The sequence below is a fragment of the Scyliorhinus torazame genome, chromosome 17 (assembly GCF_047496885.1).
Source record: "Scyliorhinus torazame isolate Kashiwa2021f chromosome 17, sScyTor2.1, whole genome shotgun sequence".
Taxonomy (NCBI): domain Eukaryota; kingdom Metazoa; phylum Chordata; class Chondrichthyes; order Carcharhiniformes; family Scyliorhinidae; genus Scyliorhinus; species Scyliorhinus torazame.
This window is the reverse complement of record NC_092723.1, coordinates 79,505,077-79,520,672: the sequence shown is the minus strand read 5'-3', so window position 1 is coordinate 79,520,672 and position 15,596 is coordinate 79,505,077. Positions and strand designations below refer to the sequence as shown.

The window sequence follows — 15,596 nt, the reverse complement described above, 5'->3', positions numbered from 1 at the left end:
TGAAAAATGTGACACGATTACAAGGAAAAGTGTAAATCGAGAAGCGTGAGAAAGTCAGACTGGGATAGAATGAATACTTACATAGGCAGAAAAGGAAAACTGAAAGAATTAATCCAGGAATCTCAAAACAAACAGGAAATGTTTTCATTCATACATTAAAACAAAGGGAGTGATGGGAGGGGGATGTACATCCATTAAAGACAGGTGAGACCTTATGACCAATAAGGCAACGGTTGATGTTAAAAGACGGTTTTGTCTCGGTTTTCAGTGCAGAGGAACAAATTCAAAGATCAGAGCAAGAAGGGAACCCAAAAATAAGTTAAAATGAAGAACTGATTGGATGAAGCCATGAATGAATGGAATGTCTGAACAGGTTCCATGTGCTGAATGGTCCATCGCTGTTCCTGTGTAACATTGCTGGGAGAGAATTCAGGAATTCAACCTCCAAATCTGAACTTGCTGGAGTTTCTGCCTGTTGTACCCTCAATAACAACGCTCGAGAGTAAAACGGAAAAGAAGGCTTGAATAAGCTAAGAACTAGCCTGGTGCCAAGACGGGCGCTTACTGGGTGCCGCCTACAAGGCGGCCCCTTATATACGCCTCCCAGGTGGGCAGAGCCGGAGGCAGAGTCCCTCAGGGTCCCAAGCCCGGTCTTAAGGGGGACATCATCTTACATGATGATAAGGGTACAGTAATACAGTAACCGTTCATCACATTCACCCCCTGTTTAAAAAAACGGCGGGGATGAAGTGAGATCATAAGTCCATTTGTTTTGGCGGCCTATTGTCCTCCTCAGCTCGGGTGGTGGTGCGGGGGACACGGACGTCTTAGTTGAGGGTACGTCCGGGAGCACGGTGGTCGGAGCCTTGGTCCGGGTCGGGATAGGGGATCGGGGCGCAGGGGAAATAGCTGGGGCTGGGGGTATCGGTGTCGGCGCCGGCAGGGGGTGTAGGGGGGGCGTGCGTGGATTGGGACCGGGGAGGGGGGGGGGGGGAGGGGGGGGTGCCGGACCGCAGGGGAGCTGTGAGGAAGGGGGCATCTGTAATGGGGGAACCAGCGGGTGCCAGATCCCGGAGGGGAACCGTATCTTGCCTGCCGTCGGGGTACTCGGCATAGGCGTATCTGGGGTTCACGTGTAGTAATCGGACCCTCTCGACCATGGGGTCTGTTTTATGGCTCCTCACGTTCCTCTGGAGAAGAACAGGTCCCGGAGCCGTCAGCCAAGGTGTAAGCGGACCCCGGAGGTGGACGTCCTGGGGAAGACAAACAAGCGGTTGTGACGGGTCTCATTCGTGGCCGTGCAGAGGAGCAACCTAATGGAGTGTAGGGCCGGGTAGGACCTCCTGCCAGCGGGTGGTTGGGAGACTTCTCGACTGTAGGGCCAGAAGGACAGCCTTCCAAACTGTTGCGTTCTCCCTCTCCACCTGCCTGTTTCCCCGTGGGTTATAACTGGTCGTTCTGCTCAAGGCGATGCCTTTGCTGAGCAGATACTGACGCAGTTCATCGCTCATGAACGATGTACTCTGGTCGCTGTGGATATAAGCGGGGAAACCAAACAGGGTGAAGATGCTGTGTAGTGCCTTTATCACGGTGGCCGAGGTCATGTCGGGACAAGGGACGGCGAATGGGAAGCGGGAGAACTTGTCGATGACGGTGAGGGAGTAGGCATTCCGGTTGGTGAACGGGAGGGGGCCCTTGAACTCTTACCCTTCTTTCTCCTCTCGCTGAGCTGCTTCCTCCTGTTGAGCCACCAGCCGATCCTGGGCCTCCTGAAGCTCCTGTTGGATCTGCTGCAGCCGTGTCTCCTGCTCCTGATTGGTCAGTTTGAGCCTCTCGTTCTCAGTGATGGCCTCGTCCTGTTTACTGCGCAGAGAGACAAGCTCCGCCTGTAACTGGAAGTAAAATGTTGTATGTTCGTTAGGTCTCACAAAGAGGTTCTGAGTCTTTTGTAGTTGAACATTAAGTGTTCATTGAGAACAAATGATTATGTACATGTACAGGGTATAAACCAAACTTTGAGCAAATTCCATGCTTGCTTGTACACAGGTCTCTGTCCAGGCCACAAATATCTAAAGACTCGGGTCATTAGTCTCTTTACATACATAGAAAGATGCATACATAGAAAATAGAGGCAGGAGGAGGCCATTCGGCCCTTCGAACCTGCTCCACCATTCATTATAACCATGGCTGATCATCAAGTTCAATACCCTGACCGCGCCTTCTCCCCTTATCCCTTGATTCCTTTAGCCCCAAGAGCTATATCTACTTCCTTCCTGAAATCACGCAGCATTTTGACCTCAACTACTTTCTGTGGAAGTGAATTCCACAGATTCACCACTCTCTGGGTGAAGATATTTCTCCTCACTACAGTGCGAAAAGGTTTACCCCTTATCCTCAAACTATGACCGCTAGTTCTGGATTCTCCCACCATCGGGAATATTCTTTCAGAATCTACCCTGTGTACTCCTGTTAGAATTTGATAAGTTTCAATGCGATCCCCTCTCACTCTTCTAAACTCCAGTCACAGTTTGGGCGATACTGTGTCCCAGTCTCACATTAACCCTTGATATGCCACTTACCCTTGTACTACAGGTTGAACACATTTGGTAATTGAATGTAGCTTCTTTGTAAGAGTCAATCCTCTCACTTGATGAATTCTAAACAACGACCTTGACTATCTCCTCTCGGTCTTGAATATCTCTCTCTCTGTCTACTTCACTCTACTCTCTCTGCTTCTCTCTCTGCTTCTTTCTCGCCCTCTCTTTCTTCCTCTCCCTCTGTCTCTCATGTTTCCAACTTCTACACGTCGATTAGGACATAATCACCAATTTGTTCATGGCTTTCAGGATCCAAATCCCCACCTAATTTCACAGCCCAGCACACAACTAATATATGGCTAAATTAGTGATTCCAGAGAGTAATTAAATTTTTTCAGCACATTCTCTCCCTCTCTGACCTCCCAAATAACACAAAGAATCATTGATTCATAGAATTTACAGTGCAGAAGGAGGCCATTCACCCCATCGAGTCTGCACCGGCCCTTGAAAAAAAGCACCCGACTTAAGCCCACACCTCCACCCTATCCCTGTAACCCAGTAACCCCACCTAATCTTTTGGACACCAGGGGGGAATTTATCATGGCCAATCCACCTAACCTGCACATCTTTGGACTGTGGGAGGAAACCAGAGCATCCAGAGGAAACTCACCCAGACATGGGGAGAAAGTGCAAACTCCACACAGACAGACACCCGAGGCCGGAATTGAACCTGGGTCCCTGGAGCTGTGAGACAGCAGTGCTATTCACTGTGCCACCATGCTGCCCCACCTTCAAGCAGTAACTGATTATATCCTACAATTAACTCCTGACTACAGGGAACATTGAGAAAGTGATTGTTGCAAACAACACACAGAAATGTGCTAACTCTAGAAAATATATTCACTCCTTCATAATAAACAACTCAATGAACATGAGTACTGTGGTAGCCACCACTGTTGTATTATATTGTATATATGGGTATTACGGTAAGGCCCCTGTACTACCGGTACGGGGGTAGATCCCTGCCTGCTGGCTCCGCCCAGGAGGCAGAGTATAAATGTGTGTGCTCTCCGAACAGCAGCCATTTCGTAAGCTGCTGTAGGAGGCCACACCTCTCTGTGTAATAAAGCCTCGATTACATTCCACTCTCGTCTCGTCGTAATTGATAGAGCATCAAGTACATAGTGATACTGATAATTTGAAGCATGCATTTAATTCACATTACCCAGTCCATTTAAATTTATTTCCATTATTTCCCCTCCTCCCCCCATCCCAATTCTCATCCACAGTCAGTGTGACTCCCTCCCTGGCAGTCAGTCCCTGCTCACTGTCTGAACCCAGTGATGGTACATGCACCCTCACTGCTCCCCCTCGGGCTACGATTCATGTCCCAGACACACACGGACAGTGACTGAATCATTCGATTTTCTCTTTGTCCATCCTTCATTACCTGTGGATCAGCTTCATCGGAACGCCGCCCCTCACTGCTGGGAGATTGATCTTGTTTTCTGGAATAAAACCAAACAATCAGATAGATAGGGAGAGAGAGAGTCAGTGACAGTGCCAGGCAGAAGGCTCACTCGAGATATTTGTTTATGTTTCAAATGATTTCATGTGGTGTTGATGTCGCTGGCTTGGGCGGCATTTTCTGCCATTTCCGAATTGGCCTTGAGAGGGTGGTGGTGAGCTGCCTCCTTGAATCGCTGCTTTTTATGTGATGGAGGTACACCCACAGTGCTGTTCGGAAGGGGGTTCCAGGATTTTGACACATTGACAGTGAAAGAGAGGCAATATATTTCCAAGTCAGGATGGTGGGTGACTTGGAGTGGAACCTCCAGGTGTTGGTGCTCCCAGGTATATGCTGCTATTGTCCTTTTAAGTGGTGGTCGTGGGTTTGGAAGGTGCTGTTGAAGCAACCATTTGGGGCTTGCTGCAGAGCATCTTGTGGATGGTACACACAGCTCCTACTGCGCATCAGTGGTGGAGGGAGTGAATGTTTATTGTGGTGGATGCGGTGCCTCTCTAAAAGGTGGCTTTGTCCTGGATGGCGTTGAGCTTCTTGAGTGTTGTTGGGGCTGCACTCATCCAGGCAAGTTCCATCACACTGCTGACTTGAGCCTTGTAGATGATGGACAGGGCTTTGGGGGGGTCATGAGGTGAGTTATTTTCCACAGGATACCCAGCTTCTAACCTGCTCTTGTAGCCACAGTATTTATGTGGCTCGTCCAGTTCAGTTTCTGGTCAATAGTAACTCCCAGGATGTTGATTGTGGGTGATTTAACGATGTTTATGCCATTGAATATCCAAGGCCAATGGTTAGATTCTCTCTTGTTGGAGATGGTTATTGCCTGGCGCTTGTGTGGCATGAATGCCAATTGTCAGCCCAAGTCTGGATATTGTCCAGGTCTTGCTGCATATGAACATAGACTGCTTCAGTCAATGAGGAGTTACAAATGGTTTTGAACATTGTGTAATCCTTGATGAACATCCCTATTTCTGACCTTAGAATGGAGGGAAGGTCTTTGATGAACCAGCTGAAATGATTGGGCCTTGGACACTACCCTGAGGAACTCCTGCATTGATGTCCTGGGACTGAGATGATTGACCTCCAAATACCACAACCATCTTCCTTTGTGCCAGGTATGACTCCAACCAGCGGCGGGGGGCTTTTCTCCTGATTCCCATTGACTCCAGTTTTACTCAGGTTCCTTGATGCCACACTCAATTAAATTGTGCCTTGATGTCAAGGGGAAGTCATAACACATACATTTTTCAGATTTTTACAATATTCGTTTCTATTTAATACTAATGTTATCTTCCATTTTTTTTATCATGGATGATGCATCCTTCTTAAAGTGTGCCTCCTTCCCACTGGGACATATCTTTACTGAGAGTTATTAAATACATTCCCAAATGTCTGTCACTGTATCTCTACTGTCCTACCTATTAACCTAGTTCACTTTAGCTAGCTCAACCTTCATAACATTATAATTATCTTTATTTTGCTTTAAAACATGAGTCTTAGACACTCACTTATCCATTTCAAACGGAGCTCCAACCAATATTGTCACTGTACAACAGGTAGGTTGGTGGCAACTGGGTCCAGAAGCTTTTTCCCTCACCACCTGCCGCAGTCTCAGTCCAGCAGTCACCTCCTTTAGGACCCAGCCAGCTCGGTCTGCGTGGTACTACCGAGTCACTCTTGGTGATGGACATTGAAGTCCCCTCCCAAAGGACATCCTATGCTCTTTCCGCCCTCAGTGCTTCTTCCAATGGGTGTTTGATATGGAGGATTCATACATTGGGGCGATGGGGTGCTGAGGAGATGGCAACTGGTAATCAGCAGCATGTTTCCTTTTCCATGTTTGTCGTCATGGGTCGACATGGGAATCAGAGCCGATGTTGGACTCCTAGGGCCCCTCCCTCCTAACTGTACACCATGATGCCACCCATCACCTTTGCCGGCTCTTCCCTACTGGTGGGACATGACATACCCGGGATGGTGATGTTGACATCTGGGACATAATGTCGGGTATGATTCCGTGAGTGTGACTATATCAGCCTGTTGCTTGACTGGTCTGTGAGACCAGTCTCCCAGTACAGGTACAAGCCCCTAGATATCAGTAAACTGTGCTTTGCTGGTTTAACTGGGCAGGGTGTGTCTTTGTTGTTTCCGGTGCCATGGTCAATCCCAGTGGTCCATCTGCTTTTAGACCTTTTTGGTTTTCTGCAGTGGTTTGGTATAATTAAGTGCTTGCTAGTTATTTCATTGGGAGTAAAGATTAAACCACATTGCTGTGGGTCTGGAGTCACGTGTAGACCAGACCAGGTAAGGACGGCAGGTTTGCTTCCCTAAAGGATATTAGTGAACCAGTTGCGTTTTTACAACAACTAATGATATTTCACCATTACTGAGATGAGCTAAAATAGAGATATCTTGCTACAGCAACATAGGACGCTGGAGAGAACACACCGAGAGTAACACAAAGTGTTGGGTCCTTAATTAAGGAGGGTTAGAGTTCCATTGGAGGCAGTGGAGGAAAAGTTCACCAGGCAGATTCCTGGTCTAAAGGGGTTGGCAATTTGAAGTAAATTTGAGCGGCTGAAGCTGGACTCACTGGAGTTTAGAGCAATGGGAGGTGATCCTATTGAAACATAAGAATACGAGGGAAGGATGTTTCCTCTTGTGGGGCAACATAGGCTGAAGGGTCATGGTTCCAGAATAATGTGTCATCTCTTTCCGAAGGAAATAAGGCAAAATTTCATCTATGGCAGTTGTGAATCAGTAGAATTCTCTCCCCCAGAGAGCAGTGGAATCTGGATCATTGAATATATTCATAGCTGAGTTTGATTTTTGAAGGAATTTATAAATGAATCAAGGGTTATGGGGAACAGGTGATGGTTTAGAGATGTATTGAGATCAGATCATCCATGATCTTACTGAATAGGGGGGGGGAGGGGAGAGCAGGACCATAGGGCTGAATGATCTCGACCTGCTCTTGTGTCAAATGTTCTTACGCTGCAGTGTGGGGTGTCATATGTAAAATAAGGATTTTGCCTTTGTTTTCAGTGCAGAGGAAAAGATTTGAATATCAGCGAGAGAAGTGAACCCAAAATCAAACTAAATTGAAGGACTAATTGGATGAAGCTATGAATGAATAGAAGGTCTGAACAGGTCTGATGCACGATCAATTGCACAAAGACTAAAGTTGGGTACAACTGTGGCTTTATTACAGTCAGATGTGTGGCCTCCTGCTGCAGCTGGCAAAATGGCAGGGCACTGGAGGTCATGCATATTTATACAGTTCCCCCTGGGCGGAGCCAACCGGCAGGAACGAAGCTTTCGGTGCTCCCGGAGTCCAGCAGACACGAGGTCGCGTGGCCGTTGATTTTAACCGTCGTCGACGCGGTGACCAGGGTGTGCGGGCGAGATTGGTCCAGCGTCATCGAAGCGAGGTGCGGGTAGCCATCGGATGCTTCGGGTGACGAGCGTATGGGGTTCCGATGTCGGGATGTCCGGGGACTCTGTGGGGAACAAAATGGCGGCGCCCATGGGGCGCACATTGCGGGGTCGGGACAAGATGGCGACGCCCATGGGGCGCACGTGGCCGAAGGGGGACAAAATGGCGGCGCCCATTGGTCGCACATGGACCCGGGAGGAGAAGATGGCGGCTCCCATTGTGCGTCTGGCATGGGGGAGGGGGCGATAGCGGGTGCGATCGCAGCGACTGCGTGGGCCTGGCACACAGCTGAGAAGTGGCCCTTTTTACTGCAGGCTTTACAAACTGCAGTGCGGGCCGGGCAGTGTTGGCGGGGGTGCTTCTGCTGACTGCAGAAGTAGCAGCAGGGACCCCCGGGGTGCGCGGATCGGCGTGCGGTGCAGGCGTATTGCGAAGGCAGGGCCTCGGCTGAGGAGGTCGTCGGTGGGGTCCAGGAGGGGTAGGAAGGGGTAGAAGGGTGGGCAGCGCGGCGGGAGGGGTACGATTGTACGTTACGGGATGCGACCGTCATGGAGAGCGCCAAGGTTTTCGTCTCCGCCAGTTCGAGCGTGGCCCCTTCCAGCAATCGTTCTCGGATGCGGTCCGACGCAATCACCGTCACAAAGGCATCGCGCATGAGGAGATTCACGTGTTCAGCGGCCGTGACGGCCTGACAGTCACAGTCCCGGATGAGATAATTAGGGCCTGCCAGAAGTCTTCGATGGACTCACCAGGTAGTTGCGAGCAGGCGGCGAGTACATGCCTGGCGAAGAGCGTGTTCACCTTCTGCGCGTAGTGTTCTTTGAGGAGTTCCATTACTTTTGTGTAAGTCGTGGCGTCTTGGATCAACGGGAACACACTGGATCTCAGTCTGGAGTACAGGACGTTGATCTTCTGAGCCTCCGTTGGCACGGGGTCCGCCGCGTTGATGTAAGCCTCGAAACATGCTAGCCAGTGAGTAAAGTCTTTCCTGGCGTCGGGCGAGTGAGGATCCAGCTGCAGGCGATCGGGCTTAATTCGGATATCCATTCTGTGGAAAATCTGACTGTAATAAATTGATGCACGATCAATTGCACAAAGACTAAAGTTGGGTACAACTGTGGCTTTATTACAGTCAGATGCGTGGCCTCCTGCTGCAGCTGGCAAAATGGCAGGGCACTGGAGGTCATGCATAGTTATACAGTTCTCCCTGGGCAGAGCCAGCCGGCAGGAGCTACCAGCGAACCTGTAGTGCAGGTCCTACCTTACATCTCCTATTACAGTGGATCACCACAAGGGCCATGTGCCGAATGGTCCATCACTAACATTGCTCGGAGGGAATTCAGGAATTCAAACTCCGAATCAGAACTTGCTGGAGTTTCTGCCCCCTGGTGTTGTGGGTGTGAGAGATTGGAGGATAAAGCAGTTAATAATGTGCGTCCTGGGAAGGGAGCTGGAAATGTGTGTGGCATCGGATTGGAGGATACAGGGATGGAGAATGACTGAGATGATTAGGGACACACCTCGTGGGGATCTCTTACCCTTCTTTCTCCTCTCGCTGAGCTGCTTCCTCCTGTTGAGCCACCAGCCGATCCTGGGCCTCCTGAAGCTCCTGTTGGATCTGCTGCAGCCGGGTCTCCTGCTCCTGATTGGTCAGTTTGAGGCTCTCGATCTCAGTGATGGCCTCGTCCTGTTTACTGCGCAGAGAGACAAGCTCCGTCTGTAACTAGGAGGGAGGAACACACAAAGGGAACACATTCAATCAGCAAAGAACAGTAAATCCTCTCATCAAATGTATTCGGAACAACCTCTATTTATTCCCATCTCTCTCCGTCTCTAATATCTCTCTCCCAGTCTGTTTTTCACTCTCATCTCCCCCCTCTATCAGAATCTAATCGCTGCCTCACAATCAAGATGAAGGATTTGACATCACTTTCCCCAAACTCAATTTCACATCCCAAAACCCAACTGTCCTGATGGGAACCAGTGAGAATTTAGAGAGAAATTGACTTCACATCAATCACATCAAACAATTTCATCTCAATCCATCCCCTCTCGAAAATGTCGTCTTCAGACAGGAACTGAATACCTGTTGCAATTAGCTCCTGAATACAGGGAACGTTAAACAAGGGTCAAACCTTTTTACAATGTGGACAATTTCTGTCTGCTGTGGACTTCCTTTCAGAATCTGTTTTGAAGGTTCTGTCATTATATCCCCTCCACCCCCTATCCCAATTCTCACCCCCAGTCAGTGTGACTCCCTCCCTGGCAGCCAGCCCCTGCTCACTATCTGAACCCAGTGATGGTACATGAACCCTCACTGCTCCCCTCTCCCTACGATCCATGTCCCTGATCTCAAAGGCTTGGACAATGACTGAATCCCCCCCTTTTCCCTGCTGTGTTCATCCCTCATTACCTGTGGATCAGCTTCATCGGAATGCAGTCCCTCACTGCCGGGAGATCGATCCCGCTCTCTGGAATAAAACCAAATAATCAGGCCGACAGGAACATGGGGTGAAATTCTCCTACCCGCCCCGCCACATTTCTGCCCCGACCCGCCGGCGGGAGTCTCCGTTATGCCGGCCGGTCAATGGGGTTTCCCATTGTGGGGCAGCCCCACGCCGTCGGGAAACCCCCGGGCGCTGGCAAAACGGAGACTCCCGCCGGCGGAGAATGACGCCCCTGGTGTCAGAGACAGAGAGGGGCTCTCTGAACATATTAATTTTTACATTTCTTCACTCACGAGCATCTCAGTCCAAGAAAAGGCTCCCTGTTCCTGTTGTTCATCAGGAATTTCCTGGGATTGGGAAGCTCTGTCATTCACTATTGCATTGTGAGGCTGGACATTACTGTTCCCACTCTCCCTGTGTACAGTATGATTGGGTTTGAACGCTGTGTGTGGATTTGTACTCAGTTCAGGGGGTATATACACAGCCTGTGAGAGGTGTGCACACAACGTGTGATGGGTGTGCACACAACGTGTGAGGGGTGTGCACACAACGTGTGAGGGGTGTGCACACAACGTGTGAGGGGTGTGCACACAGCGTGTGAGGGGTGCGCACACAGCGTGTGAGGGGTGCGCACACAGCGTGTGAGGGGTGCGCACACAGCTTGTGAGGGTGTGCACACAGCGTGTGAGGGGTGTGCACACAGTGTGTGAGGGGTGTGCACACAGCGTGTGAGGCATGAGTACACAGCATGAGGAGTGTTTACAAAGTCTGGGAGTCATGTGTACACAGTCTGTGAGGGGTATGTACAAAGCGTGTAAACAGTGTATATACAATTTGTACGCAGAGTGTATATGAGAGGTGTGTACACAACATCTGGGGGGTGTACACAGTCTATGAGGGGTGTGTACAAGGTTTGTACACAGTGTGAGAGGGGTATGTACACAGCCTGTGAGGGGCGTGTGTACACAGCCTGTGAGGGGCCTGTGTACACAGCATGTGAGGGGTGTGTTTCTAGTGTGTGAGGGGTGTGTTTCCAGTGTGTGAGGGGGGTGTATACAGTGTGTGAGGGGTGTGTACAGAGTCTCTTACCCTTCTTTCTCCTCTCGCTGAGCTGCTTCCTCCAGTTGAGCCACCAGCCGATCCTGGGCCTCCTGAAGCTCCTGTTGGATCTGTTGCAGGCGGGTCTCCTGCTCCTGATTGGTCAGTTTGAGGCACTCGATCTCAGTGATGGCCTCGTCCTGTTTACTGCGCAGAGAGACAAGCTCCGCCTGTAACTGGGAGGGAGGAACACACAAAGGAAACACATTCAATCATCAAATATCAGTAAATCCTCTCATCAAATGGATTCGAAACAACCTCTATTTATTCCCATCTCTCTCCTTCTCTCTCCCAGTCTGTTTTTCACTCTCACAGAAACACACTTTTCCAGACTTCCTTTTCCTCCCCCCTCTATCAGAATCTAATCACTGCCTCACAGTCAAGATGAAGGATTTGATATCACTTTCCCCAAACTCAATTTCACATCCCAAAACCCAACTGTCCTGATGGGAACTTGTGAGAATTTAGAGAGAAATTGACTTCACATCAATCACATCAAACAATTTCATCTCAATCCGTCCCCTCTCGAAAATGTCGTCTTCAGACAGGAACGGAATACGTGTGATGCGCGATCAATTACACTCAAGACAAAGTGATTTCATAACTGAAGGCTTTAATCTACTAGAACTTGTTCCCCAGCAGCTTCGGTACAGAAAGTGAAGGCTGCTGGGACAGCACCGTTTCTTATACTCCGCCTGTCAGGGCGGAGCTACGTAACAACAGCCAATGGTAAACTCCTAGGTTTAACCAATGGTCATTAGCCTCTTAGGTACCGCAATACCTGGTACTACCACATTCACCCCCTGTTAAAAAAGAGTCTGGCAAGGGTGGTGGCCTGTGGTAACAGTCGCCTTTAACATGGTATGATCAGGTATGGAAGTGCCGTGCTGTCGAGGATATTTACAAAGTGTTCGTTCACAGTTAAAGTCACAGCGAAGCAATCAGTCGATCGGGTGGCCTGGTCGTCCTTCTGGAGCGTCTGGGCTTCGGTGGTGATTCTGGTGGGGGTCCAGGTGTTTGTGACTCCGGGAGCGTGGTTTCAGCCTCCCTGGCAGCTTTGTCACCCCTAGGCGGTTCTGTTGGGGCAAACGGTTGACACGGCGGGGGGGGGGCCTGTAGGGGGCGTTGGTGGGTGGGCGGGCCTAGGCAGGAGCGGCGGGAGTACTGACCCTTCAGTGAGGTGATGTGGGGGGGGGGGGGGGGGGGGGTGGGGGGGGGGGGGGGGGTAATGGTTCGGGTGCACGTGGGGTTCCGGCGGGCGCCAGGTCCCGAAGGGAGACTGTATCTTGCCGGCCGTCAGGGAACGCCACGTACGCATACTGGGGGTTAGCATGCAGCAGGTGGACCCTCCCGACCAACGGGTCCGACTTGTGCGCCCGCACGCGCTTCCGAAGCAGGATGGGTCCGGGTGTCGCTAGCCAGGTTGGGAGCGAAGTCCCAGAGGAGGACTTCCTGGGGAAAACAAGGAGACATTCATGAGGTGTCTGATTTGTGGTTGTCCAGAGCAGCGACCGGATGGCGTGGAAGGCCATCAGGAGGACTTCGTGCCAGCAGGAGACTGGGAGATTCCTGGACAGTAGGGTCAGTAGAACAGTCTTCCAGACCGTTCCGTTCTCCCTCTTCACCTGTCCGTTTCGCCGGGGGTTGTAACTGGTCGTCCTGCTCGAGGCGGTGCCCTTGCTGAGCAGGAATTGACGCAGTTCGTCGCTCATAAAGGAGGACCCCCTATCACTGTGTATGTACGCGGGGAAACCGAACAGTGTAAAGATACCCTGGAGGGCCTTGATGACGGTGGTTGTGGTCATGTCTGGGCAGGGGATGGCGAATGGGAATCGGGAGTACTCGTCAATCACGTTCAGGAAATACGTGTTGTGGTCGGTGGAGGGGAGGGGGCCTTTGAAATCCATGCTGAGGCGTTCAAAGGGACGGGAAGCCTTTATCAGGTGCGCCCTCTCTGGCCGGTAGAAGTGCAGTTTGCATTCCGCGCAGATTTGGCAGTCCCTGGTGACTGTCCTGATCTCCTCGATGGAGTAGGGCAGGTTGCAGGTCTTGACGAAGTGGAAGAAACGAGTGAGCCCCGGGTGGCAGAGGTCCTCGTGGAGGGCTCGGAGGCGGTCCACTTGTGCAGTGGCACAAGTGCCGTGGGACAGGGCATCAGGAGGCTCGTTTAGCTTCCCCGGACGGTACAAGATCTCGTAGTTGAAGGTGGAGAGTTCTATCCTCCACCACAAGATCTTGTCGTTTTTAATCTTGCCCCGCTGTGCATTATCGAACATGAAGGCAACCGACCGTTGGTCCGTGAGGAGAGTGAATCTCCTGCCGGCCAGGTAATGCCTCCAATGTCTCACAGCTTCTACTATGGCTTGTGCCTCTTTTTCGACCTAGGAATGGCGAATTTCGGAAGCATGGAGGGTACGGGAGAAGAAAGCCACGGGCCTGCCCGCTTGGTTGAGGGTGGCCGCCGGAGCTACGTCGGACGCATCGCTCTCGACCTGGAAGGGGAGGGTCTCGTCGATGGCACACATCGTGACCTTTGCAATGTCTGCTTTGATGCGGCTGAAGGCCTGGTGGGCCTCCGTCGACAGGGGGAAGGTTGTGGACTGGATTAGGGGTCGGGCTTTGTCTGTGTAGTTGGGGACCCACTGTGCGTAATAGCTGAAAAACCCGAGGCAGCGCTTCAGGGCCTTGGGGCAGTGAGGGAGGGGGAACTCCATGAGGAGGCGCATGCGCTCAGGGTCGGGGCCTATAACTCTATAACTCCATTTCGCACTACGTAACCTAGAATGGCTAGACGGTCGGTGCTAAACACACCTTTATCCTTATTGTATGTCAGGTTAAGGATTTTCGCGGTCTGGAGGAGCTTACGGAGGTTGGTGTCGTGGTCCTGCTGGTCATGGCCGCAGATGGTGACGTTATCCAGATAAGGGAACGTTGCGCATAAGCCGTACCGGTCAACCATTCGGTCCATCTCCCGCTGGATGACCGAGACCCCATTAGTGACACCAAAGGAAACTCTTAAAAATTGATAGAGCCGCCCATCTGCTTCGAAGGCAGTGTACTTGCGGTCACTATTACGGAGGGGTAGCTGGTGGTAGGCGGACTTGAGATCCACCGTGGAGAAGACCTTGTATTGTGCGATCCTGTTTACCAGGTTGGCAATACGGGAGAGAGGGTACGCGTCCAGCTGCGTAAACCTGTTGATGGTCTGGCTGTAGTCAATGACCATCCTATGTTTCTCCCCGGTCTTTACCACCAATATTTGAGCTCTCCAGGGACTGTTGCTCGCTTTGATGACCCCTTCCTTCAGCAGCCTTTGGACCTCTGACCTGATGAAGGTCCGGTCCTGGGCACTGTACCGCCTGCTCCTGGTGGCGACGAGTTTGCAATCCGGGGTGAGGTTCGCAAACAGGGATGGCGGGTCGACCTTAACGGTCGCGAGGCCGCAGACAGTAAGAGGGCCGCCGAATTTAAAGGTCAGGCTTTGCAAATTGCATTGGAAGTCCAGCCCCAGGAGGGTAGCCGCGCAGAGGTGCGGCAGGACGTACAGGCGGAATTTGTCGAATTTCCTGACTTGGACAGTGAGGTTCACGAGGCAGAACCCCTTTATCTCCACCGAGTGTGACCCGGAGGCCAGGGAGATCCTTTGGTTTACAGGGTGGGTTACAAGTGAACAGCACCTTACCGTGTCGGGGTGAACAAAGCTTTCCGTACTCCCAGAGTCAATCAGGCAAGACGTCTCGTGGCCGTTGACACTCGCAACGGCCGGGGTCGACTTTGGTCCAGTGTCACCGAGGCCAGATGAAGCAGTTGCGAGTTCTGATCGGGCAGCATGTAGTCGGCCGTGCTGGGGGCCTGGGGCCCCATCCAAGATGGCATCACCCATGGGCCGCACAGGGTGTCCGGGGGTGAACAAGATGGCGGCGGGGATGGACAAAATGGCGGCGCCCATTCGTCCAGCGTGGTGTCCGGGGGGCAAGATGGCCACGCCCGTGGGTCGCATGTGGCCCTGGGATATAGGGGGGTGGCGGTGAGCGCTGGCCGGTCGGGGCCTGAAGGGGGGTGTTGCCGTGGCGGTCCGGAGTTGCTGGAGACTGCGGCCACGGCACGGGCCTGGCAGACCCCCACAAAGTGGCCCTTCTTGCCGCACCCTTTGCAGACGGCGGTGCGGGCCGGGCAGCGCGGGTGGGGATGATTCGCCTGCCCGCAGAAGAAACAGCGGGGCCTGGCGGCGTTAGCGGGCCATCTCGTAGCGCAGGCCTGCGGGGTCAGGGGGAAGGTCTGTGGGGCTGCCGCTGCGGGGTGCCACGCAGCCCAGCGGGCCGCCACGTGGTCGGGCGCACAGGAGTGCGCGTTTTTGTAGGCAACGTCCATGGACCCTGCCAGGGCCCGTGCCTCTCTAAGTCCCAGGGTGTACTTTTCAGCTGATCACTGAGGAGCTCATACCTGCTACGAAAGCATCCCTGATTAAAAGTTCCGTGTGCTCGCTCCCCAAAACTTGCGGGCAGCCACAGTTTCGGCCCTGCACCAGTAGCGCCCGGTAGAAATCTTCCAAC

At 52.0% G+C, this 15,596-nt stretch overlaps 1 protein-coding gene across 1 annotated transcript in view; it reads right to left on the bottom strand.

Moving 5' to 3' along the window:
- Positions 1-15,596, bottom strand: part of LOC140393968 (uncharacterized) — a 505,220-nt gene that overhangs the window by 276,086 nt on the left and 213,538 nt on the right. The window contains exons 23-27 of the mRNA XM_072480674.1: positions 11,035-11,219; positions 9,912-9,969; positions 9,037-9,221; positions 3,988-4,045; positions 1,708-1,892 (exon numbers count right to left, since the gene is read on the bottom strand). Coding sequence (XP_072336775.1) covers positions 1,708-1,892; positions 3,988-4,045; positions 9,037-9,221; positions 9,912-9,969; positions 11,035-11,219 — 671 coding nt within the window. The remainder of the gene's footprint in view (positions 1-1,707; positions 1,893-3,987; positions 4,046-9,036; positions 9,222-9,911; positions 9,970-11,034; positions 11,220-15,596) is intronic.